We start from the raw sequence: 25072 nt of genomic DNA, 5'->3' as shown, positions 1-25072 counted from the left end.
ATGTTTTCTAAGCTGTCTTGCCATATAATGAAGATATCGTCAACATGTCTCCACCATGTAGATGGTCTAGGGGAGATTGTGGAGAAAATTTCTTTTTCAAGTTTTTCCATGAAAAGGTCTGCACAAGATGATAGTGGGCTTCCCATTGCTAGGCCTATATCTATACGGTGACAACCCCAGACAAGAAGAATCACACTCCCAGCACATTTCTACTGTAGTGATCCCTTCCATCAAGTCAATTTCTTATCAAATAGCCAGAATACTAAGAGCCTACAACATCAGAGTGGTCTTCAAACCAACCACCAGCATCAGACAAGTTTTAGGATCCCCAAGAGATAAGGTGCCTTTCTACAAATATCCAGGAGTATATTACATTCCTTGCTCTTGTGGTCTTGCCTACATCGGACAAACTTCACGGAGTTTAGAAATCAGACAAAAAGAACATGTTGGTGATGTAAACCACAACAGAAGTATCTCTTCCAGCTTAGCACATCATTTCTGTACATCTAACCACACTATAGAGTGGCAAAACAGTTCCATGCCATATCTGGGTGACGACTACAGACATTATGATGCCTTATTTTTCCATCTTTCGGTTCTCACTTTTACTTGGTTGGTCTTGTACTCCAATTTTGTCTCCATGAGTTTAAATAAACCCTCTTTCCTACCTCAATTAGAAATTTTTCCATTGTTTGCTGCAGATAATCATTCAGATTTTGATTTCTTCTTCAACAACTTGCTTTACTTGTAGTAATCCTCCGTCTTCTTTTTTGTGTGATAGGTAGAGCCTATCAGTGTCATGCAGGGATTGAGGGCATGGTGCATTGTCATTAATTTTTGAGTTTTTTGGTTTAAATCCTCCAACTCTAGCTGGGTCCATTCAACAATGCCTGCTGCTGTATATCTCAAAACAGGTATGGCCCAGGTGTTAATTGCTTTTATCAAATTTCTAGCGCTATGCATTGACTTAAGGAGTTTTCTTAGCCACCTTATGTATCTGCTCTAGTTTTTTCTTTGATCTTATTGTGCAGAATTTGTGATGCTTCTAAAATTCCCAAATGTACCTATCTTTGAATTTTATTGCCTTGATTTTTTCACCATTGAACAACTCGATTTCGTTCAGGTCTTCAAACTTCCCTCTTGTTATTCCAACAATTGTGCATTTGTTTTATATATATATATATATATATATATATATCCCACTGTGGGCATGGATGCTTGTGTCTGTGGAAATACTAGTGGTGGCATTGGTGTATTTGCGGTCAGTTGGTGGATTGAGTAGTGGAGACAGAGTTGTAGAGCAGGTGTCTTCCCTCGATGAGTCCTTGGACTCCCTGGAGGTGTCAAATAATAATAATAATAATATATATATATATATATATATATATATATATATATATATATATATATATATATATATAATATTATTTATTTATTATTCTTTGGAGGAAGGCAAAATGGGGAAGATTGATCCAAAGAACTGAAATAGATGGAATAAAATAACAGTGACTCTTGTTCTAATGATTTTGGAGGAAAGTTGCAGAATTTATTTATATATATATATCATTAAGGTCTGTTTAACTCAGTGGAAATGGTGCTTGCATCCTCTATGCTAGGATTCAAGCGCACTATTTCAGACAAAAACATGTCCAGTTAGGGTAAGGTCCCAATAGATGGCAGATTAGCTACTGATGGACATTGAACTGCTCATCCAGTCTCTAAAAACTAGATAGAATAGAAAAGGCCTCCTCTACTTTTGAATCAGCTAACCCCTTTTATTCCTTATAAGGGAATAAAAGGGGTTAGCTGATTTATTTATATATATATATATATATATATATATATTTTTTTTTTTTTTTTTTTTTTTTTTTCTTCAAGACCTATAGCACATTAGTGCTGTGTGTGGGCAAGAAGAAAGGGAGAAATCTGTCACATTTTTTTTTGAACAGTTGAAGGTTGTATTCTTTTGGGGATGACAGAGTGGGGAAGACTGGTCCAAAGAACAGAAGTTGATGGAATGAAAGAGAAGTTTGTTCAGTGAGTGTAGATGGACTGTAAAAGGGTTAGCAGTTGCTAATGATTTTGGAAGAAAGTTGTAGAATTTTTATTTTATTTTTTATGTTGAGCCCATACACAAGAGGTTGGTTGATCAACCTATAGTACATTAGTGCCATATACAGGTAGTGGGTTGGGAAAGGAGAATTTTGTTTACATTTGATTTAAAAGCCTGTATATTGTAATCCTTGGGAAATACATCAGTGAGAAGACTGTTCCATAGTACAGCACTACATAGCAGGGATGGAAGAGGATGAAAAGAAGCTAGTTCTGTGGGTTTCAAGGTGGGCTGTGAAAGGATGTTGGGCGGCAGCTGTATATTGGGCTTATTACTGAGTAGGGGAATTATTGATGCTATTTCAGATGAACGTTTGCCATGGAAATATTTATAGAATACACAAATTGCAGAGCCCAAATGTCTATGTGAAAGTGAGGACAGTGAGTTGGTAAGAGATGGGTCATTAATAAGTTTAATTTCTCTCCTCTGTATTGAGTCAAGCATTTTGAGGGAGCTTTTAGGAGCCACACTCTAAATGTGGGAGCAGTATTCGATAGCTGGGCAGATTTGTGATTTGTATAAGGTTAAAGTGAAGTAACATCTTGAGCAAAAGAGAAATTCTAGTTTTTATGGAAGCTAAGGATGGAAAGATTGTGATGTATTTTTTGGAAACTGAGGATGCAAAGATTGTGATATATTTATGCCAGGAGAAGCCTGATGTCAGGGCGATTCCAAGAGGAGAAATCTCATCTTCTCTGGAAATTTGAGTGTTATCGAAAATAATACTGGGTAAAATGGTTCTTTTTTGTGAGAAATAAGACAGCACTGGATTTTACTAGCATTGAAGTTGACAAGGTTATCTGAGCCCATTGAAGGATGGCTTGGATGTCAGGATTAAGGACAGGTGGTTGATGTTCTGTAAGTTGAAGTGAGTTGTGTAGAGTAAGTTTTGTCAAATGAAAAGGAGGAGTGCAATGTGCTGTGTTTTTGGGGTGGTGGTCAACTGAAGTAGGTCATTGATATACCGAAGGAAGAGGATTTGTGAGAGAACAGAACTTTGTGGAACCCCAGCTGAGAGGATAGGGAATATCTACCATCACACATAGTGTGCATCCAGACAGAAAGCTGGTAGTCCTACTGCAGAAGTCCTGAGACAGTCCAAATGATAGGAATAAGCCTTTGTGCCAGACCCTGTCAAATGCTTTAGAGATATCAAGTGCAACCACTTGAGATTTGTCAAATTTCTCCTAAACATCCTAAACATCATGTCAAGAACTATTCAGCATTAGCACAGTATCTATCATACTTTGTTTTGAACTCATTCACAGTCATCCCACCCACAACAGATTCTGGCAGCTTATTCCACTTATTCACCACTCTCCAAGTAACAAACCTAGTTCTAACATCCTTGCTAACTACATTCTTGCTCAATTTCCATGGATGGACCCTAATTCTACCATCATACCTGTTCTGAGAAATTTCCTCTGAATTAATCTTTAAAAAACCCTCAGTAATTTGAATGCCTCAAATTTCTTTACCCCAAAATCTTCAACCTATTCTTGTAAGGCTCATTCCATAGACCAGCTACCATCTTGTCACTCACCTCTGGATCCTCTCTACCTCCTCCCCATCACCAAGAAATCCTGGCACCCAGATCTGTGCACAGTAGTCAAGATGGAGTCTTATTAAGACTTGATAAAAAGGAACAATAACCTGCTTATCAAAGTATTCTTCAGTAACCAAGTGATCTAATGACCTGCTTCAGCCACTTTTTCTATGTGTCCCCTAAATTTTAACTCCTTATCCACTAACACTCCCAAGTTTCTGGCTTCGTCAATTTCCTGGAGTAAGGTTTCACCAATGTGGTATACTGCTGATAATCTTTTCACTCCAGAATGCATAGCCTACACTTTGCCACATTAAATTGACATCATGTGTATTCACTATTACTCTGCCCAACTTTGCATCATCAGCAAATAACTGAATAGTTCCTCACAGATCCTTTCCGATATTGTTAATGAGCAAATTGAACAGTAGTGGTCGAAGAGCAGAACCTGTGGCAGTCGCTAGTCACAGGCCTTCTTTTGGACTCTACTCCTGAATAAACTACTCTCTGATATCCCTCCATCTTATCCATCTCGCCAACTGTATATCCATCCCCATGTGCAACAGTAAACCCCATACCCTTACAAGTTACCAAGGCATGATCTACCCTTCACAAAACCATTCTGCCCCCCTCCCATACAGTATCTCATTTCCATCTATCCATTCCAGTATTTTGCTCTTGACCAACTCTCCAATATTTTGACAATGACTCCTGATATGCTGATTGATCAGTAATTTGCAACGGCAGTTTTGGAACCTCCTTTATGCAGTGGAACTATCCCCCCCCCCTGCGTGCGGAACTAACCCAGAACTAGAACTGAGACTTAGATTAAACAATATGATCAAGGGCACTGACAATTCCTTTGCTGCTTCACGTAAAAGTTGAGCTGGCATACCATTCAATCCCACAGATGTATCCACATTAATGTTCTGTAATGTGGTATTCACCTCCATTTCATGACCTCAGTTCCCGTATAAGCCATCAGTTCCCTCAAGCTCTTGCAAAGTGTTCACTTAGTAATTGTACTATTTCAACTGATTCATTTACCTTCCTACCATCAGCATTCCTTAAAATCATTCTGCCGTATACATTTTTTCTTTTTCTTGCAGCATATCGAAAGAACTGTTTGGGATTCTCTTTAGCCTACCTTGCTAACTTCCTTTCATAATCTGCTTTTGCTTTTCTTACCACACTAGTTACCCTTCTGATCTGTGTCACCTTTCTCTTTAAATTCTCTCCACATCTTTTTTTTTTTTTTTGGCATCTCCAACTTAATGCCGTTATTCATCCATTTAACTCCCGCTTGATTTACTCTCCTGACTCAAGCTATGCAGTCAGCCATTACCTCCCCCAAGCAGTCCTTTACCACTTTCCATGCACTATCAACATCCAGCCTTTTCAGTTTTACATGCCAAAGCTTGTCATACTTACCGGCCCAGTAATTCCACATATACCCTGTCTTAACTGAAAATTCCACAAATTTAGCCACCTCCCAGGTGAAGACCATATGATCACTCTTACCAGTTGGTGGCAACGTGGTCATATTCATTATAGTCAAATTCAAGCTCTCTCGAACTCTAATATATTCCATTACACACTGTCTCAGGTAATTATCCCTTGTTAACTGCATAAAATCCATTTCTTTCCTCCCATGTGTCCTCTCATCCTTCCAATCAATGTTACCGTAGTTGAAATCCCTCATAATAATCCTCCACTCATTGGGTCTATTTGTCAGTGCATACTATCTCCATCATCTATTCCATCCCCTGGTCTACAGAAGCATCTAACTATATATTTTGTTCTGCTGGCCTCAATCTCACACCGGATAGATGTGCTCAAATGTGCTAGTTTCACTGTCCTGCAGTTGAACTTCTATTCTCTTTGACTGCAGTTCATCGGCTATCATCAATAACACTCCTCCCCCTATTCTTTTCTCTCTATCTTCATTCATTGTCTTATATCCATCATTATATCCATCTTTGTTCTTTGAAACAGTTTCTACCATACAGTTTTTCCCTATGAGTACAATCCCTAATTGTTTAAAACCCATTTTAATGAATTAATTTTTCTGTTTGATCACTTGCCCACAGATGACACCGTTATGTTATAAGTCTTGGACCTTTCATGTGTGGGATCATTATTAAAGTGGGGAGGAATGATTAGGTATGTTTTGAACAAATTATAGCTTATAGTCCTTTTGTGAAGACCATTCCAAAGCATAAAGGTAGATGAATAGAACAAGAAATTGATTAGTATGTTTGGAATTGGACAGGGAGTGAACAAGTCTTGATCAGCAAATTGCTCATGTGTTTATCATCCCAAGGAAAAATGGAAGAATGATAGCAGGTAGATTAGTAGAAGAGTGCTCATGAAAATACCTCTAGAGAAGTCATCAGGTAGAAACAGTATGCCTGTAAGAAAGTGACAGGATTGAGTCTGTGAAGAAAATGGAATTTAAGATCATCCTCTCTGCACAACAGACATTTTTAGAGTGGCTTTTGGTGCACCAAAAGACTCTCTAAAAATCATATGTTAGAATAGTATTCTAAGATTTGGCAGATTTATGATTTATAGTGTTAGAATTATACAAATAACAAATAATATCTGGAGCAGAAAATGCCAAATGTTTTGGAAGCAGAAAATACTACGGATATGCTGATGCAAGTAGAGTGAGATGTTTAAGTCAATTGAAGAAGAGTTATTGAATCTCGCATGAAAACCTTGCCATTATTAAAAGTTATACGGACATAAAGTGTGATTTTTCTTCCTTGAAAATTAAGCCAGGTTGTGTTTTAGTGGCATTGAAGTTAGTAAGGTTGTTCTTATTCTGCTGAAATATGGTATGGAGATCGGTGTTTAAGACATTGATTTTGGAGGATCTTGTGTTTTGAGATATTTGACATCATAAGGTTTGACAGATAAGAAGAAATAGAGAATACTCTCATCATCATCAGAATTATAAATAGGATTTGAAGTTCATTTATGAATAGGAGAAAGAGAGTAGATCAAAATATCAAGTTGTTGCAACTAGGTGTGTTCTTTCATGCTCACAGTTTCTTCATGTGGTAAGTTATTATCAGCAAAATATTTTGTGCACAAATTTCAGGAATGGTTCTAGGAAGTATGAGAGTGGCTTTACTCTATCTCTTTGGCATTGTTCTGTCCATTTGCAACTTAATTGAGAATGGGAATGAAATGGAATGAGCTATTTATGATAAGTAATGACTTCTATCCAGTCTGAGCAGTATCCCTGTGCATCCTGAAAAATTCAGGCTGTTCTGTGAATGAAGGTTAAAGGGATAGTAAGTGTGCTACTCGCTGTCAGTAGGTATACCTAATAAACTCAATTTTATGTTTTTTTCTGTTATTTTTCAACATTTGATATAGTGTTGGATATATATATAGTTCATATATTTATTTCTTCTACTTTTCCAGAGAAAATAATATTGAAGAATGTGGCCTGGAGTTATTTTTCAGTGTGGACTTTGAAATTCTAGGTCAGATTCAGTCTCATGAACTAAAATCAGGAGGTGGTGAAATTAAAGTTACAGAAGAAAATAAAGATGAATACCTTCGGTATGCTTCTTTTATTGTTATGAAATTAATATTGGACTATGTTTATTTTATGAAATTAATATTGGACTATGTTTATTTCATGATAGTTTACACTTTCTTGGATTAAAATTGATTCCATTTGAAGATAATTATAGTTTTTTTCCCTTGCTTTCAGAGTAAATTATAATAAACAGGAAATTATATTCTTGTTTTACTCCTCAATGCAAGCATGAGTGAAGAAAGTTTATATGTAGAATAGCTTCAAAATAGGCTACTTGTATATATTACCTAGACTGATTTCAACCTGTATTATGGTCTCATCAGTGGGAGAGAGAGATATCCATGGAGATATTTCCTACTTTGGTCTGCTTCCCACTGATAAGACCTCGGTAAATATTGAAACTTCTTTGAACAGTCACCCTTTCCATAATTCATAACAATATAATCATCTGAAAGGAAGTGTGTTTTGCATTATGGGATACTAGGGCAATTAGATGTGATGTCATACTGACTTCATATACAAGTATCCTAATTGTGAAGATACTTCATACAAAAACTTTGCTCATGTTTGGATAAAGAATTAAAACAATAATATAATTTCTTCTTCTTCTTCACCATTCCTGTCAAGGGGTTTTCAGACAACTATGAGAGCACTACATGATTAAGTTTACCTTATTATTCATCTTCGATCAACAATTTTTTTTCAGATTAGTCTATTACTTGTGAGCACTCCAATATTATATCTAACATTTTGTAATACTAAGACAATATAAAGAATTCAGACTCCCTCTGGTAATGTGTTTCTTAGACTACTCTAAAGCTTTTGACTGTGTACAGCATGTGAAACTGTGGGAAGTAATGAAAAGAATGGGTTTTTCTCAACACATTATCAGGTTGATAGCCAACTTGTACGGGGAGGCAAGAAGCCACAGTAAGAACAGGTGTTGGATTGGCTGATTGGCTTCAGGTTGGGAAAGGAGTTAATGCTTAACTTTCTCTTCAGTTGTTTAGTATATTATGTGAAGGGCATCATGCGTGAAGCATTAGATAAGCTTAAGACAGGAATTAGGATAGGTGGTAGGTTGATCAATAATCTGAGTATGATACCATACTCCTCTGTAATAACAAGGAAGAACTAGGACAAATTCTTGATAAAGTTAACAAGATCAGTAATAACAGAGGACTTCAACTCAATCCTAGCAAGACAAAGATTATGGTTCTCAAAGGAAATATAGAGAGGGAAGCTCTTGAGAAAAAAGTGTACCTTAATGGAGAAAGAATTGAGGAAGTCAACAAGTTTGAGTACCTGGGATTCATTATTAATGTGAAGAATTGCTGTTCAGTAGATGTCAGAAGAAGATTAGGAATGATTAGAATTTAGGAACAGTCAGAGACTTGTCTAAATCTGGAAGGATGGGTCTATCTCCATGGGAACAAAGTTGAGGATTTTGGATATGGTTGTTTTTCCAACAGCGAGTTATGGATGTGAGACTTGGAACCTAAAGAATTAGATAAGAAAAGAAGCTGCTTTTGAGATGTGGCGTTAAAGAAGCTGTTGAGGATATCAGATACTGAAATGCATACAAATAAATTTTAGATAAATTTTAGAATAAATGTTAGAAAAGATCAGTAGAACTTTAAGGCTCCTTAAGGACAGTGACAGAAGAAAGTTAAAAAAATTTTGGACACATTGAAAGGATGGAAGGAAGACTTCTCAGAACAATAATAGAAGGTAAAGTTCCTGGAAAAAGAGGAAGGGATAGACCATCAGTGAGATGGATTAATGGTGTGTGTGTGTGTGTGTGTGTGTGTGTGGAGTGACTGATCTTCAGAGAGTGTTGAAGCCGACAGAAAAGCATACAACAGGACTGTATGGCGAGGCCTGATATGTGTCACATCACCGAGCATTGGAGTGACCATATGGTCACTCCAATGCTTAGTGATAAAGCACTTGATCAAAGATTAGAAACCACAGATATGAGGATTCTGAGACAAATTAGGGAAGTGAACAGATGGCATCAATGGCATAATCAATTAAAAATGAAGATATTAGAAAGAAACTTGACATTGTTACGTTGAAGAATGTGTAAGAAGACTTAATCTAAAGTGGAATGATCATTTGAATAGAATGGGTGAGGAAAGTGTACCTAAACAGGTGTTTGATGCAAAGATCATAGGAAAGAGACCCCAATGAAGACCAAAGTCTAGATGTGGATTGATTCGGTCAGAAGAAACACAAAATTGTCTTCAGACCGAATCAATCCATCTAGAGTTTGGTCTTCCTTGGGGTCTCTTTCCTACCATCTCTACATCAAACACCTGTTTTGGTACCCTTTCCTCACCCATTCTATTCAAATGATCATTCCACCTTAGATTAGCTCTTCTTACACGTTCTTGAATGTAATGATGTCAAGTTTCTTTCTAATATCTTCATTTTTAATTGATTTTGCCACTGATGTCATCTGTGTTTCCACTCCCCTAATTTGTTTTGGAATCCTCATATCTGTGGAATATAATCTTTGATCAGGTGCTTTATTTCTAACTCATCCTCAAATCTGTAACTTAAAAATGGTTTGAATGCTATCCTGTATACTACTAGTTTGGGGTTTTGTGCCACTTCATAAGGGAGCTGACAGAACTCAAGCTTCAAATCATAGGCTCATCTTTGTGTCAGTTGTTGTAGTTAAAATGTTGGAATGGCTGGTGAAAACCAGGTTCCAGAATTGGGTTTCACAACATTGGTATTATATTTGATGGACAGCATTCGTTTGCTAAAGGGAGGTCATGTTTTAGTAATCTACTTACTTATTACAACAAGGTGATGGCTTCATTGGACAAAGGAGATGGATACACAGTATCCATTACTTAGATTTTGCAAAGGCTTTTGCATACCACATAAGCTGATAGCCAAACTAGAGCAGATGGGGGTTGGATATTAGACTAGTTCATTATCTGATAGGTATCAACGAGCTGTGTATGGGGAAGCAATAGCCTAGAAGAGGAAAGCCCTTAGTTGTGTGCCTCAAGGTCTGTTTTAGGGCCATTGCCGTTTAACATGTATATTAATGATACTGGGGAAGATTTGGATAGGAATATTCAGTTGTTTGTAGTTGATGTAAAGTTTGCACAAACTATGTGCAGTAGAGCAGATGTTGTGTCCTTACAAGAAGACTTGAATAGATTGAGTGCATCGCACAGGAATGGGGATGCCAGTTCAATGTTGCAAAATGTAAGGTTTTAAAATTTGGGAAACAAAGATGGGATGTAAAATTTATGCTTGGTGGGGATATATTGTCAGAGGTGGAGGAAATAAGAAATTGGGTGTGATGGTGGATAAGGATCTAAAATTTAGAGGGCACATTGCCAAAATTGTTTTTACAACATAACAAATTCTGGAAATGATGCAGAGAACACTGACTTGTAGAAGTAAGGAGATTCTTGTTCTATTGTATAAGGCCTTGATTAGGATACACATGGACTACTGTGTACAGATTTGGTTACCTGGGTTTCAAAAGGATGAAGCGATGTTGGAAAGGGTACAGAGGCTAAGGTAGTTTCTGATCTCGAATGTTGAATATGAGGGAAGGTTGAGAATATGCAATTTACAGAGCCTAGTGGATAGGAGAAAGAGGGGTGATATGATAGAGATGTACAAGTTGGTAAGGGGTTGTTATAGAATCAATGTTAAAGAGGGCTTTCATAAAATGGTGGGAGATAAAGAGATAATCTCTGGAAGCTCTATGAGGAGGGTGTGAACAAGGGACTGAGAAGCAGGTTTTTTGCATGCATAGTTGTGAATGATTGGAATGCTTTGCCTGAGAATGTGGTGTCTGCAGAGAATTTTAATGTGTTTAAGGCACAGTATGATGAGCTATATGTATAAGAAAGGGACCTGCTAGAGTCTTTGACTTCATTGGGTCTTGGGGTAATAAAATTATTAGCCAAAAGAAAAAAAAAATTCCGAAATGTGATGGGTAACAGAACAATATGTTTAGCTCTCTCAAAGAAACAGGCTATCCATTTGGCCACATGGTTCAGAGATATTAGACTCATTCTTCCTCCATCTGAACAGCTCTGCACAAGAAATAAATAAAATAAATAAATTAATTAAAAAACTATCTTATTTCCAGACACCATCACTTATCTCCCTTATGGTACAATATGATATAAAATATCCTACTTAATGGAGATCCAACCTCTATTTAAAAAAAAATAAAAAAAACCTCTCCAGCTGATAAAATTAACAATACTTTTTCCTCCCTGTATCTCACACTCCTTTCAACATACAGATTATAGTAATTATTATTATCCTCAGACATCAATCAAGAAAGACCCATTGTGGTCGGTCTCAATGTCACGCAAAGTTAATCAATAAAACAGACCCTTGAGGCACTCTGCTAGTGACTTTCCTCATCTGGGATATTGCCCTTCTATATACATCTTGCTGATACCTTTGAGACAACCAATCTTTAATCCAGTGCACTAATCTACTATCTAATGCCATCTGTTCTAGTTTAACTATCAACTTATCATGTTGCAATCTATCAAAAACTTTAAAAAATATATACTACCATGTATCCATCTTCCTCATTCATTGCAGCTGACATCTTATTGTATAAATCATCATCATCATCAAATTCCTGACGTGTACAGGAGTGTACAGGATACGATAGTACTACATGAAAAATTTACATCATTACTAACTTCCTATGTACAATTTTCCTCCAAATCAGTCTGTTACTTGTCAAGACTCCAACATTATCAGATCTTATATTTCTATCGTGGCACTTTGTACCATATCAATCCACTTATATCTGGGTCTTCCTCTGGGTCGTTTTGTAGAGTAGTACAATCTTGCCTTCCTTCCACTTCTTTAGAACTTTATCAATGTAAAATTCATATTAAACAAGTACACCAAGGCAGATGTCAACTCCCTGGTACATTCCTTCAAAACATGTGGTGGAATCCAATGGGAAAGGGGGGAAACTACTGTGTTTCATTGTAGCTAATACAAAAGAAGGGATCTCCTCGCCCCCATCACTGACCTTGGAATCAACAGAAATTTGAAAAAAACAACCAAATCCCAATAAATACGTTTGTGTAAAACTTCCCAAGATTTGAAAAACAGTAATTCTTAAACCTCCCAAAGCTGCCTACCGGTGTCCATACCAAGCACACATCTAAAAAGTATAGATTTTCTGTTATGTTTTGTTGCTTATTTGCATCGTTATAGTTCTCATATTGTATACCCAATGATGTCTGTAACAGAGAGAGAGAGATGAAATATTGGAACCATTAAACCTTATCATGAGCTTCAACTAACACCCTTTTTACTTATTAGTCGCATAGTCTAAGCTTTGCAGCAAAGACTTTGGCCCATAATGCTTCAACGTGTATTACTGGAAGATCCCATATTCCTTCTAAATAATAAGTGTAAAATAACATATTCAAGCAAAACAGACTTCCTCTTGCAATCGTTTCATCTTGCCTGTAAAAATCAAAAAGATAAATGCATGCTAAACCCATAAAAACTATAAAAAATAATATAGCTTTGTTATACTTTTTCAAAAATTATTAAATTTAACATATTTCTTGATGCTTTTATACAAAAAGGCTCACAAAGGAATATAATCTGGTTTTTTTTTTTTTAATGTAAACAAATATGTATGTTATTGTAATGAAGAGAAAACATTTGGTAATAAGTTAAATGAATTTGAGTTCTTGAGACACAACTATCTTTGTCAGTATGCAAATAAGGAAACATAAGGAACAAAATTCATATGGACCTCTGATGAAGTGAATTACCTGGGTCCATATGAATTTTGGGAGGAAAGGATATATATATGGAATTATAAGGCTGGTAATTATGAAAAGTTCAGGAGACAGCTTGGAGCTGTAGCATGGAATGAGGTGTTAAGTGGGAGGGAGGTAAATGCTGCATGAGAACTGAACAAAAGATATTTAATATTAATGTGCAAATGTATTCTAGTAACTGGCATTTGGAATGTGGAGTATAAGACAGATTGAAAGAATGTACAGGTAACCCTCGTATAATGCAGATGTTAGGTTCCACAAAAATGCCACATTATATAAATAGCGTTATGCGAGACTCAGATCACATAGAAAAAGTAGGGTTAGGTTCCGAAATAATTTTTTTTTAAGATTATATAAACAATGACATATCCAACAAAAATATTTTTTATTTAATTCAAGTAATTCATAATTCATATAAGTTAAGAAAACATATAAACTATGACACAAATACATAGTATAAAATTATAAAAAATTATAAATTGTACGTAAACTTCATTGCGCATAATACATAAATGTTTTAGGCAAAATAAAATAAAGTGCATAATTTAATAGTCATCACTCTCTTCAAAACTAGCATTTCATAGATGTTCTTTATTTACGAGTGGCAGACATTGTCATCGCTTGAAATCTCTTGGACATCATTTGTATAATTCTCATTGCATATTTCGGCTGGTTTAGTTATCAAGAAGTTGGTAATAAGACCTTGCTTACCACTATGCTGCAATTTTTTATTAAGTTCGTAATATAAACAAATATCCAATTGTCTCGTGAATTTTCCAGAGCGCTCCATTGAGAGACCATTCCTTTTGCTGATTTCTTTAAACTGAATTCTTTAACAGATTCATTGCAATCAGAATCTTCGGCATTTGGTTCAACGTCATCTATTAATTGTACCAGTTCCTCCTCATTTAGATCTATTTCCCCATCAATCAATTCACTATTGAAGAGATTGGAGCACTTATAAAGAAGTTTGAAGGTTGAGTCTTATGTGCCTGATTGAAACTGAATGTATCTTCAGCAATAGTGCACTCAGGGTTTAATCTTGGAGAGGGCTGAGCACTCAGGGTTTAATCTTGGAGAGGGCTGAGCACTCGTGATTTAATCATGGGGGGGGGGGGGGGGGAGTTGAGTAGACGATTTGAGAATACACGCATCTCATACGACCTAGCATCTGCTGCGGTGATTGCTAATACATGATACCAGTGATCTCCTCTGGTCCAGCTCAGACAAACGAAGTAATGCTCGGTCTGCCCAAGCACTGCTTCGTTTGCCTTGCGTTCACAACGGCAGTGATTCCCGAGAGCTATAGGATAATCCCACCTTATACGACCGTTAATTCATAAGTAGAAATAGAAGACATGACACAACATAAATAAAAAAATGAATTTTAGTTAGGAAAACATTTTAAAAAAAATTGCTGGTGTTTTCTTTTCTTTCCTTTTTCAAATTGATTTAAATTGTTCAATTGTTACCTTGGCAGTTTACAGTGGGTGGGTTTATCCCTGTTAACAAACGCGTATATCGCAAAAGCGCTCTATATATTTTTTTTTTTTTGACATAAAAAAAAGCATTACATATTGTATGTAACTCACCAGAAAATAAAGTGCTCAGTTTGAGATTAACATACTTATGATTTTTAATGCACTTTCCTGGCAGAAAACAAAGACAATTTTCAACAATAAACATTTATACTGTAAAACATGTATGCTAAAGGGTATTTCCCCTAATATTAATTCGCTACTTATAACTACATGCATAATACGGGCAGATGCAAATTTAACGAAGATAAAATTTGATTTTTAAGTCGCGTTGAAAAATACATGAAAAGATAAAGGGTTACTACAGTTTGTAGACTGGCTTATATCGAAACTACGTTGTATAAGTTCCACGTTCAACAAGGGTTACTACAATTCATAGATCGCTGTTTACAGTGCGTAAACTGCAATCTACGAATTTGCATACAAAGCCTCATGAATAGAAGGAATTAACCAGTGTAGTTAATCAGTCTGTGATCCAGATACTCTCAATCTGTCCTCATAATCTACTTTCCATGATCCTGATATAATCTTTGTAAATCTTATTTCCATTCTTTGCAATCCAGATGTGGGCTTGTAAAGAAGAAAAACTTTCTTATCCTTACATATCAAAGTTTGTTTCGCATTACAATTATCCTTTGAGTTGTATTTGCAGTTTTTGCTATGTGACCTTTGAACTTCAAATTCCTATCCATCATAATGTCAAGATCTGTAGCCTGACCAATATCTTTATTGCATAGCCCTACTAATATGATATGCTGTTGGAAATCACATTACACCAAAATCTATAACTTTACACCAGGGGCCTTCAATGCATGGCCCACAAAGTTCTTTGTTGTGGCCTGCTGGCCATTTTGAAAAAAAAAAAAAAATAACTACTAAAGAATAAAACGTGATTAAATAAAAAACAATTTCAATGAATTCCAGATTCACAAGGAATGCTGTGCATTGATACTTTACATAAAATCCTATAAAAATAAATATTAAATAGACATACTTCTTCGGCCGTCTGCCAGTGCCAAGCGGTACTTAAGTACTAGTACTAACGTCGCAGGTAGATGGCTGAAGCAGTAGTTCATTCGAGTGTGCTGTCTAGTGCCTTCCAGATACGAAGGTTCTCGATACTTCATTATTTTCGTATAAATACAAGAGGATCTCATCCACATCAGTTGTGAACAGTAATATTCGTGTATAAGCACACGTAGGTTCGTCGTGTCAGCCACAGCTTATTGTGGTTTTATATTGCTAGACTTTTTTAATTAGTGTGATACATATTCAGTGTATAATAACTGTTACACGGCCATTTTGGATCATTTTTTGGGTTCACCTTCCATCATTATGGCATCTACGAGTAAAAAGTGTAAATCGAGTGATTCTTGTTCGGTTTTTAATTAAATGTGGACCAATTTGTACTTTTTTGTGCCGATCGACGATAAGCCAGTGTGTTTAATTGAGTCAGTGTCAGTATCAAAAGAATACAATAGAAAATGACACTATGAGACAAAGCGTGTGTCCAATTTCAATCACCTTCAAGGGCAGCTTCGCATGGACAAAGTGAACCGTCTCCAAATTGATTTAAATTGCCAGCAGGGTACATTTAAAAGGCAGAGGGAAGAGAGTGAAACGTGTGTTAGAGTAAGTTATGTAATAGCTGAAAAAAATAGCTAAAAAATCAAATGCCTTCGTGGATAGCGAGTTTGTGAAAGAGTGTCTCATAGCTGCTGGGGAATAAGGAAGTGTTTAAAAAACCGAGTTTGGCTGGGGTAACAGTAGCACGATGTCAAAGAACTTGCTAATGACATTGAAGGAACTTTAGAAAAACAGTCATCCGAATTTACGCCATATTCACTTGCTTTAGATGGGAGCACAGGTGTGAAGGATAAAGCACAACTGGCTATCTTTGTCCATGTCATTGATCAACAATTCAAAGTGACAGAAGAACTGCTAGCACTCGTACCTATGAAGGGAATGACGAAAAGCACTGATATTCTTGAAGCCGCCAAGAAAAAGCTCCAGCGTTTTGACCTCAGTTTAACCAACCTCGAGGGTGTAGTAACTGATGGTGGCAATGCTATGGTGAGAAAGAACGAAGGGTTTGTTGCACTTATACGGAAATAACTGGAACTAGAAGGAAAAGATTTCGTCCATTACCACTGTTTAATCCACCAGGATAATTTGTGTGCAAAAACTATTGGATTTGAGAATGTCACGATGAAAGCTATTGTGACTGTCGTCAACATTATTAGGGCAAGAAGATTAAATCATCGTCAATTCCAAACATTTTTGAACAAAGAGTGCAAGATGGCTCACAGCGATGCGGTTTATTATAGTGATGTGCATTGGTTGAGCAGAGGGAAGGTTCTTAAAAGAGTTTTCGACTTAAGGAGCGAAATACAACAGTTCATGCAAACCAAGGGGAATCCGATTGCGGAATTTAACGATCCAAAGTGGATGACAGACTTTGCCTTTGTGACCTACATCTTGTTGCATATGAATGACCTAAATACGTAGCTACAATCCAAAGATCAACTGTGCACACTCTGTTTGATCACATCAAAGCTTTTATGGCCAAGCTCAAACTTTGGGAGGCACAACTTGCAAAAAAAAAAAAAAAAAAAAAGACTTAACTCATTTTCAGCTTCTCGCTGAGTCTAACTGTTCGTCTCTTGATGAACATGCTACAAAATTAGCCGTGTTGCGAAGTGAATTCGAAGAGAGATTTAGTGATTTTCTTAACCAACAGTCTTCTTTATATTTATTTTCAATGCCATTCAGTGTCAATGCTGCCGAAATGCCAGGCTCAGTACAAATGGAGCTGCTTGAACTCCAAAACATTTCTTTGAGAGAAAAATTATTCAATGTGTCCTTGCTTACATTATACAAAGACTACATTTCTGAGGACGCATTCCGTAATCTTCGTCAGGATGCTTTGAAGATGTGAGCTTTATTAGGAAGTACATACTAATGTGAGCAGTTCTCCAGAATGAAGCATGTGAAGTCCAAGACAAGAACTCAGAGTATGGACCAACATCTCGAGAATATTCTGCGCATAGCGACTTCTAACATTGATGCCAACATCGACAAGCTCTCAAGGAAAAACATTGCCAAATTGCCCATTGATATTTAAAAAATGAATGTTTTCTTCATTAAATTATCTTTTTTCAAGTATCGATTATATTTACTTATCATGAACCCAACTCCTATCTATGCTCTTAAAGCTAAGTTGGTTTAATTTTATAGGATTTTATGTAAAATGTCAAATGCACAGCTTTCCTTGTGAATCTGGAAAGCATCTTACAGTTCTAAATACCGCAGTATAGCTTAGTGGCTCGTGGGCTTCATTGAAATTTTTAATGCGGCCTGCACTTTTTGAATGGTTGAAGACCACCCCTGCTTTACACTAACAAAGTGATATAGCCCTTGTTTGACCAAATTTCCAGTCTATTAAAATAATTCTGCAAGTGCTTGATAACAGTAGCATCCCTGATTGTCCTTCCTATATTTTCATCATCAGCAAACAGAACATCTCCTGGTAGATCCTTCCTACTTAATGTTATTAATGTATAGATTAGCGCCTCCTAGCTTAGTTGGTATAGACAAAGCCCTTTGGTCGGAAAGACCTGGGTTCGATTCCCATCCATGACGTGAGGAACCTTTATCTGGTCTCTTTCGCTGAAAGGTGAGTTAGTCGGCCTTGTAAGGAGGTAGAGGGGTTTTCTTCACCTTGCAACTTGGGTTTTTCGTCCCTCAGAACAGGCAAAACCAGCCTGTGAACACACACATGGATTTACAGTCATATTTACGATGACAGTAATGACGGATGGGACGGATGAGGAATGGTGGGGAACCCCATATAAATAAATTTTAAAAAAATGTGTAGATTGAACAACAGTAGTCAAATTTTTATATCCATTCCTGAGATATATCACTAATCACTTTAAATCTGGCAGATTCACACCCACTGTATACCAGTTTTTGCTACTTGTCTCTCAACCATCTATTTATTCAAATCTAAAATTTGTACTGCAAATCCATATTCTCCAGTTTATGCAGCAACCTTTCATGTGGTATCCTATCAGATGCCTTAGCAAAATCCAACAGTATCATAGTGTATCCATTTACTTTATCCAACTTAGCCATAATGTTGTTATAAAATATGAGCAAATTGCTAAAACATGACCTCCTTTTAGTAAACTCATGCTGTTCCTTGCAGAGTATAGCTTATCTGTCAACTCATTTAAGTTCTTAACAACTTCTCTAAAATCTTTTACACCACTCCAGAGATACTGATAGGCCAGTAGTTATACACATCAGTTTTTGCACTATTGTACAACGGAACTATCATACACTGTTTCTGATGTGGTATCTTTCCTGAACCGAGACTCAAGTTATACAAACATATACCAGTCTTGGTCTTTGATATACCATATATCAAAGACCAAGCCAATTCAGCAAGTCATTTCATTTAGATTATGTGCAGACTATTACCAAATTCTTATCCAGGTTGTGCAACTGCTCTTCCATCTTTCCTTCTCTTGCAGCACTGTGCACCATGCTACTTACACCTGGTTGACATATTTTAGTAAAGTGAGTGCTCATTAATTGAAGAAGATCATCAGTTTCTGACACAAATGTACCATCTGCATTCACTAAAGTTATTCTTCCACGTTCATTCTTTCTTTTACTTCCAGCATAATTATAAATTTCTTTTGAATTACATTTAGCTTGCATAGCCAATTTCTTTTTGTGCTCTGATTTAGCTTTCGTACAATACTCATTACTTTGTAGTTAACCAGTCTGTGATCCACATACTCTCAGTCTATCTGCATAATCTACTTTCCATGATCATGATATAATCTTTGTAAATCTTATTTACATCCTTTGCACAGCTTCTTTATCTCCTTGGAACCCAGAGACCAAATCTGTGCATAGCAATCCAGATGTGGGCTTGTAAAGAAGAAAAATAAAGAGGTTATACTTATAATTCATAGCTCCTCTTATTCCCATGATATTCCTTCACATCATCATCTTCTTCTTATAATTTTTTTTGCTTAATAAGGTTGCACATCCTTATTACTCTAACCCTATTTGTTCTTCAAACTCTAGTGATACATTCAGATATTGCTTCATTTAAGCAATTTTGCCAAGATTCCCGTGCATTGCTGATATCTTTCTTATTCCGTAACTGATACCACGTGTCCAAGGATAGTATTTTCTGAGTTTATCATAATTGCTAGATTTGTAGTTCATTATATAACCTGTCCTGATTGGAACATCCATATAGTTGGCTACTTCTTAAGTATTTTTCTAAATTGATATATCTGTCATAAGCCCATGTAAAATTGCAAGTCATTCTATCAAGTAGTTTGTCTTATACAGCTGTCTGAAGCAATTTGTGTTGCCTTTATCCCTTAAAATGGATAAAATTGAGTATCGGGCAGTTATAAAATTCTTTGTAAAAGAAGGTTTAACACCAAAAGAAATTCATTCGAAGTTCATAAAAGTTTATGGACATTCTTCTCCTTCATTTTCGACAATTAAGAAATGGGCTGCCAAGTTTAAATGTGGCCGTACCCTTGAAGACGATCCATGTGAAGGACGTCCAAAAAGTGTAATACCAGAAATCATTGATCAAGTGCACGATATGGTATTGGATGACCAGCGAGTCAAAGTGCGTGAAATTGCTGAGACTATAGGCATTTTAAAACACTATACATATTGTTATATGTATAGTGTTTTGGCAATGGGAAAATTAAGGGATCTGCCTATGAATTGTTGGAACATCCACCCTATTCCCCAGATTTGGCTCCCTCTGACTTTTATCTCTTCCCAAAACTAAAACTCTTCCTCTCTGGTCAGTGTTTTTTGTCGAATCAAGAGGTGATTGCAGCTGTAGAGGGATATTTTGCAGATCTTACTGAGAACCACTACAGGAACAGGATAATGGTGCTGGAGCATCACTGGAATAAATGTATTAGTCTAAAGGGAGATTATGTTGAAAAATAAAAATAATTTTGAAATTATAAATTCATTTTTTAATTTTTTGTTAGGCTGAGAACTTTTCAGACCACCCTTGTATATGCCTGCATGAGAAAGTTGTCTCTCAACAACTTAACAAATTTTTTGTCATTGTTATCATTAGGTTTCTCTTCTACCCAATCAATGATTGAATAATTTAAGTCATCCATAATGATTACTCGTTTAGTACCTGTTCAATTTTGCTATGCATTTCTCTATCCCCAGCAACTGAACTCTCAGGTCTCTAACAACACCTCACTACATATTTTGTCATGTTAGCCTTTTCAGATAATCTCATACTCACCATCGGGCTTTTCTTATACACTTTGCTTGGCACTATTGGAAAACTTTATCTTTTCCCTCCCGAGATATACTTAAAAAATCCAATCCCAAAGCATTCATTTCAGTCCCTTTGCCAGATACATATAACTATGCTTAGTGGCATTCATCTCACTTCACCTCAATTTCACAGCAACATATGAAGCATTGGTACTAAGTAATGAGATATTTCTAAATAACAAGTGTAACATGATTTATTCAAATGATAAAGATAAGGTGAACAATCACTAGCTAAAAAATATAGTTGATAAAGCTTCATGAATAAAATATAACATGTGCGTTTCAAAAAATATAGTAAAAAAAATGACTTCTGACCTCCTGCTCTTATTTTATAATTATATGCCAGTGTGAGGTGTTTTTCTTTTTTTTTTATTTTAGGTTAATGACAGATTGGAGATTTTCCCGAGGCCAGGAAGAACAAACTAAAGCATTCCTAGATGGTTTTAATGAAGTATTACCACTTGAATGGCTGCATTATTTTGATGAAAGAGAATTAGAGGTGAGCTTTCTAGTTCTTTTAATTCAGCATTCATTATTATTATTATTAATGCTTTTCCTCTTTATCTTGTGAGTGGTCATAAACATAACTGTATTTATGATTAATGGTGAAGGAATTTTTTAACTTGCATTTGTTATCACCACTAGCAAACAGCTAGAAATTAGTCTTAGTATTAAAAAAAAATGCAGTTACCTGATGGACTACAGAAAACTTGTAGAGATCACAGAAACAGTTTTCTTAGAGTAGATCTTTTACTATAGCTTTTTTTTATAGTGTAGCATTGTGCCTATGGAGCAGCATATGAAACAGTGGAAAAGAAGTGAGATCCTTTTGAAAAATAAGATGATTTATTTAATCAGCAAAGATTGTGAAAATAAGAGTATAGCCATAACAATTAATACCCAGCATGAAGATGCCTTAAATGAAAGACATTTGTGACAGAAACTTAATGTTTCTATTATTTAAGTAGAGAGAGAGAGAGAGAGAGAGACATGGACAAATTTAGAAATGAGAGATTGAACAATGACTTCTTTGTGCCTTCTAATTTCTAGGTGCCAGTAAGAATGATGTAGAGAAATTATGAGTTGTTAAAAAGTTTATATTATTTTCACAGACCTAAACTCTGTATTGGACACAAGATCTTATGAAGTTTTCTACAACAAAAAAAAATTATTATTATTATTACATCCCCAAGCAGTTAGAAAACTAATTGCATGTGGCCCACACTAAATATTTTTCACACACACAATACCTATCATAACTGTCCTTAAAAGTTATTCCCTGTCAGAGTACTCACAACTATCTTTGGCAGTCCTTTCTAATCATTCACCACTCTCCAAGCAAAAAATCTAGTCCTCACACCTTTACTAACCACACTCTTACAAAACTTCGAGGGGGTGACCCTTAGTGTTCTTCCTGCTCATTATGTATGGAAAAATATCTTTTGTGTCAGTCTTATTCGGCCTCTTTTGTTTCTTAAAGTTTCTATCAGATCTGCTCTTTTCTGCCTGTTGACTAAACTTTGCAACCCTTACTCCTTCAAATCTATTCTCATTGGAAGCAATTTTGGTCATTATCCTCTTCACCACCTTCTCATTCCGAAGAGACTCAGATGAAAAAATGCGTGCACACAGTAGCTAAGATGAGGCCATATCATTGCCTTATAAAGAGTGATAATATTTTCCCTAACTCTACTTGTCATTGTTCTTCAGCATCCAAGTAATCCTTTGAGTTATTTGGCCAATTTTTGCAATATGTCCTAGCATCATCAGTTGCATGCAATCCGGTACCATCATTGTAAAGCACAGTATACAGTATTTTCATCCCTAAAGTATATCATCCTTTAACCTTATATTTTGTCATATTAAACTGATAACCATTATTCTTTGTCCATGTTGCCAGTTTATTTAAATCATCCTGCAAGATCTCTACATCATCTTTATGATCATTCTCAATATCAATATACAAATTAAATGTTAGTGACCTTAATATATAGAGCTGTGAACACTCCATTGTCCTCACTCTCATGGATTCTACTCCACCACCATATACTACTCTGTTTGTCAGCTACCGCTATCCATTCTACCAGCTTCATATCCATTTTAATTTGCTGCAACTTATGTAATAGCTTTCTGTGCAATATCTAGCAAATGCCTTTGCAAAAAAGGCAGAGTTTAAGATCTCCATAAAGAAATTGGCTAGGGGTGGAGAGAGTGGAGGACTCATGTTTCTTCATGAGAACTTCTCCATCCGGGACCAATTTCTTTTATGGAGACCTTGGAAGAAAAAGTGTTAAACTCTGCCCCACATAAATTCACAAATCCACTGTTTGGCTACACTCCACAATTTCTCAACACACTTAAATAATCAACAGCCCAGGATCCAGTTTACCTTGGAAAAGGAAAATAACAAGAGTTTTCCTTTCCTAATCACTCTGATTACATGCAAGCCTGATGGATCCCTGGGTTTCTCTGTTTAAGAAAACCTACACATGCATGTAGATACATTCACCAGCAGTCATAACCCCCCCCCCCCCTCGTCTCCCAACAATATGAGAGATTATAAAAACTCAGTAGTTAGGGTATTGTTATCTGAATAACAATAGTTTAGATAACAATACCCTAAATACTGAACTTAACCATATCCTCAACACCTCTTTAGCCAGTGGCTATAACCCCCAAAAAATCCAAGAAATATTAAAACCAGTTAACCACAACTACCCCTCCACCTTCATAACAGATTACTCTAAATCTATCACCATTCCTTATATCCAGAGTACATCTGGAAAACTAACAAAAATCATAAGAAAACATGACCTCACAACTAGTTACAAACCACATAAGAAATTCGCATCCCTTATCCACTCCAACAAAGACGCCACTTTCCCTAGACCTACCTGGAGTATACCAGGTCTCTTGCAGTTGCAAACAGTCCTACTACAGCCAAACAGGTAGGATAGCCAATATCAGGATATCTGAACACAAGGACTACATCTGGTTCAACCAATATAGCCACTCAGGACTTGCTGACAATGCATTAGACACCCACCACAGAATATGCTGGAAGAAGGCCACTTTATTACACTGCAGCAAGTACAAGTATAAAAGATTATTCCTTGAATTAGCATCAGCTCTGAAAAACTTCCCAAACCTCAACACATTTGGGTGCATGAGACTGCTCTAAATTTGAGAAACTTGTATTCTAAGAACATCAGCCCAACAACCAAGACAGCCCAATTTAGCCCACTAGTGGGGACCTATCTAGGACTAACTTCGGTTGCCTTTCTTCAGCCTCATTTGCTTAGTGTTAGTGTCTTCGTGCACATATCACTGTTTTGTGATCCCTCAAGATGGCAATGTAACATTGCTAAAATATAAGTAGTTATTAATTAAAGTTTTTATAATATTAAATATACTGTAGTTTACGTTGTCATTTCATAAAAAATTAGAAGTATGTCTAACCAGCATATAAGCTTATCTACAAGTTTATCTATTCATTCCTGTATTCTACTTTAAGAAATCATCTAATACTTTAACTGGACTTGCACTGTAATTTGCTACTATTCATTGAACCATCATTATATAATGGAATTATATTTCCTTCGTTCCACTCCCTCAGAATCATGCCAGAGCTAAGACTTAAACAGCTTAGTTAGAGACTTCCAGTTTTCTTGCACATTCACATAATGCAAGACATCCAATCCTGCTGTTATATTGGCATTATTGTTTCTTAATGTGCTCAGCACATTAAGAAACATTAATTTCAGTTTCAGTTTCAGTCTTGAATTTATGATGCCAAGTTTCTTTCTAATATCTTCATTTTTAATTGATTTTGCCATTGATGCTATCCGTTTACTCCCCTAATTTTTCTCAGAATCCTGATATCTGTGTCTCTAATCTATCAAGTGCTTTATTTCTAACCCAACACTCAGATCCATAACTTTAACTAGTTTGAACATTGTCTTGTATACTGCTAGTTTGGTGTTTCTTATTCCATATAATTTTTATAGCTGGATACCACATACCAGCTTTGCTTAATATTTTGTCTATTTCCAGATTGAACTGTCATTTTCACTAAAACTTCTACCCAAATAGTCGAAATATTTTACTTGTTCTTTAGGCCCTCCATTCAGAATGCAATTGATGTGTTCAATG

General features: G+C 36.1%; 1 protein-coding gene across 4 annotated transcripts in view; it reads left to right on the top strand.

Moving 5' to 3' along the window:
* Positions 1 to 25072, top strand: part of Su(dx) (WW domain containing E3 ubiquitin protein ligase suppressor of deltex) — a 436167-nt gene that overhangs the window by 376218 nt on the left and 34877 nt on the right. For all 4 annotated transcript variants that reach the window (XM_090407874.1, XM_090407872.1, XM_090407873.1 and 1 more), the window contains 2 exons: positions 7095 to 7235; positions 21299 to 21419. In XM_090407874.1, coding sequence (XP_090264000.1) covers positions 7095 to 7235; positions 21299 to 21419 — 262 coding nt within the window. The remainder of the gene's footprint in view (positions 1 to 7094; positions 7236 to 21298; positions 21420 to 25072) is intronic.

This window comes from Typopeltis vanoorti, chromosome 18 (genome assembly GCF_054136105.1).
Source record: "Typopeltis vanoorti isolate ZY-2024b chromosome 18, IOZ_Tvanoo_1.0, whole genome shotgun sequence".
In the NCBI taxonomy this organism is placed as follows: Eukaryota; Metazoa; Arthropoda; class Arachnida; order Uropygi; family Thelyphonidae; genus Typopeltis; species Typopeltis vanoorti.
This window is presented reverse-complemented; position numbering and strand designations above follow the sequence as displayed.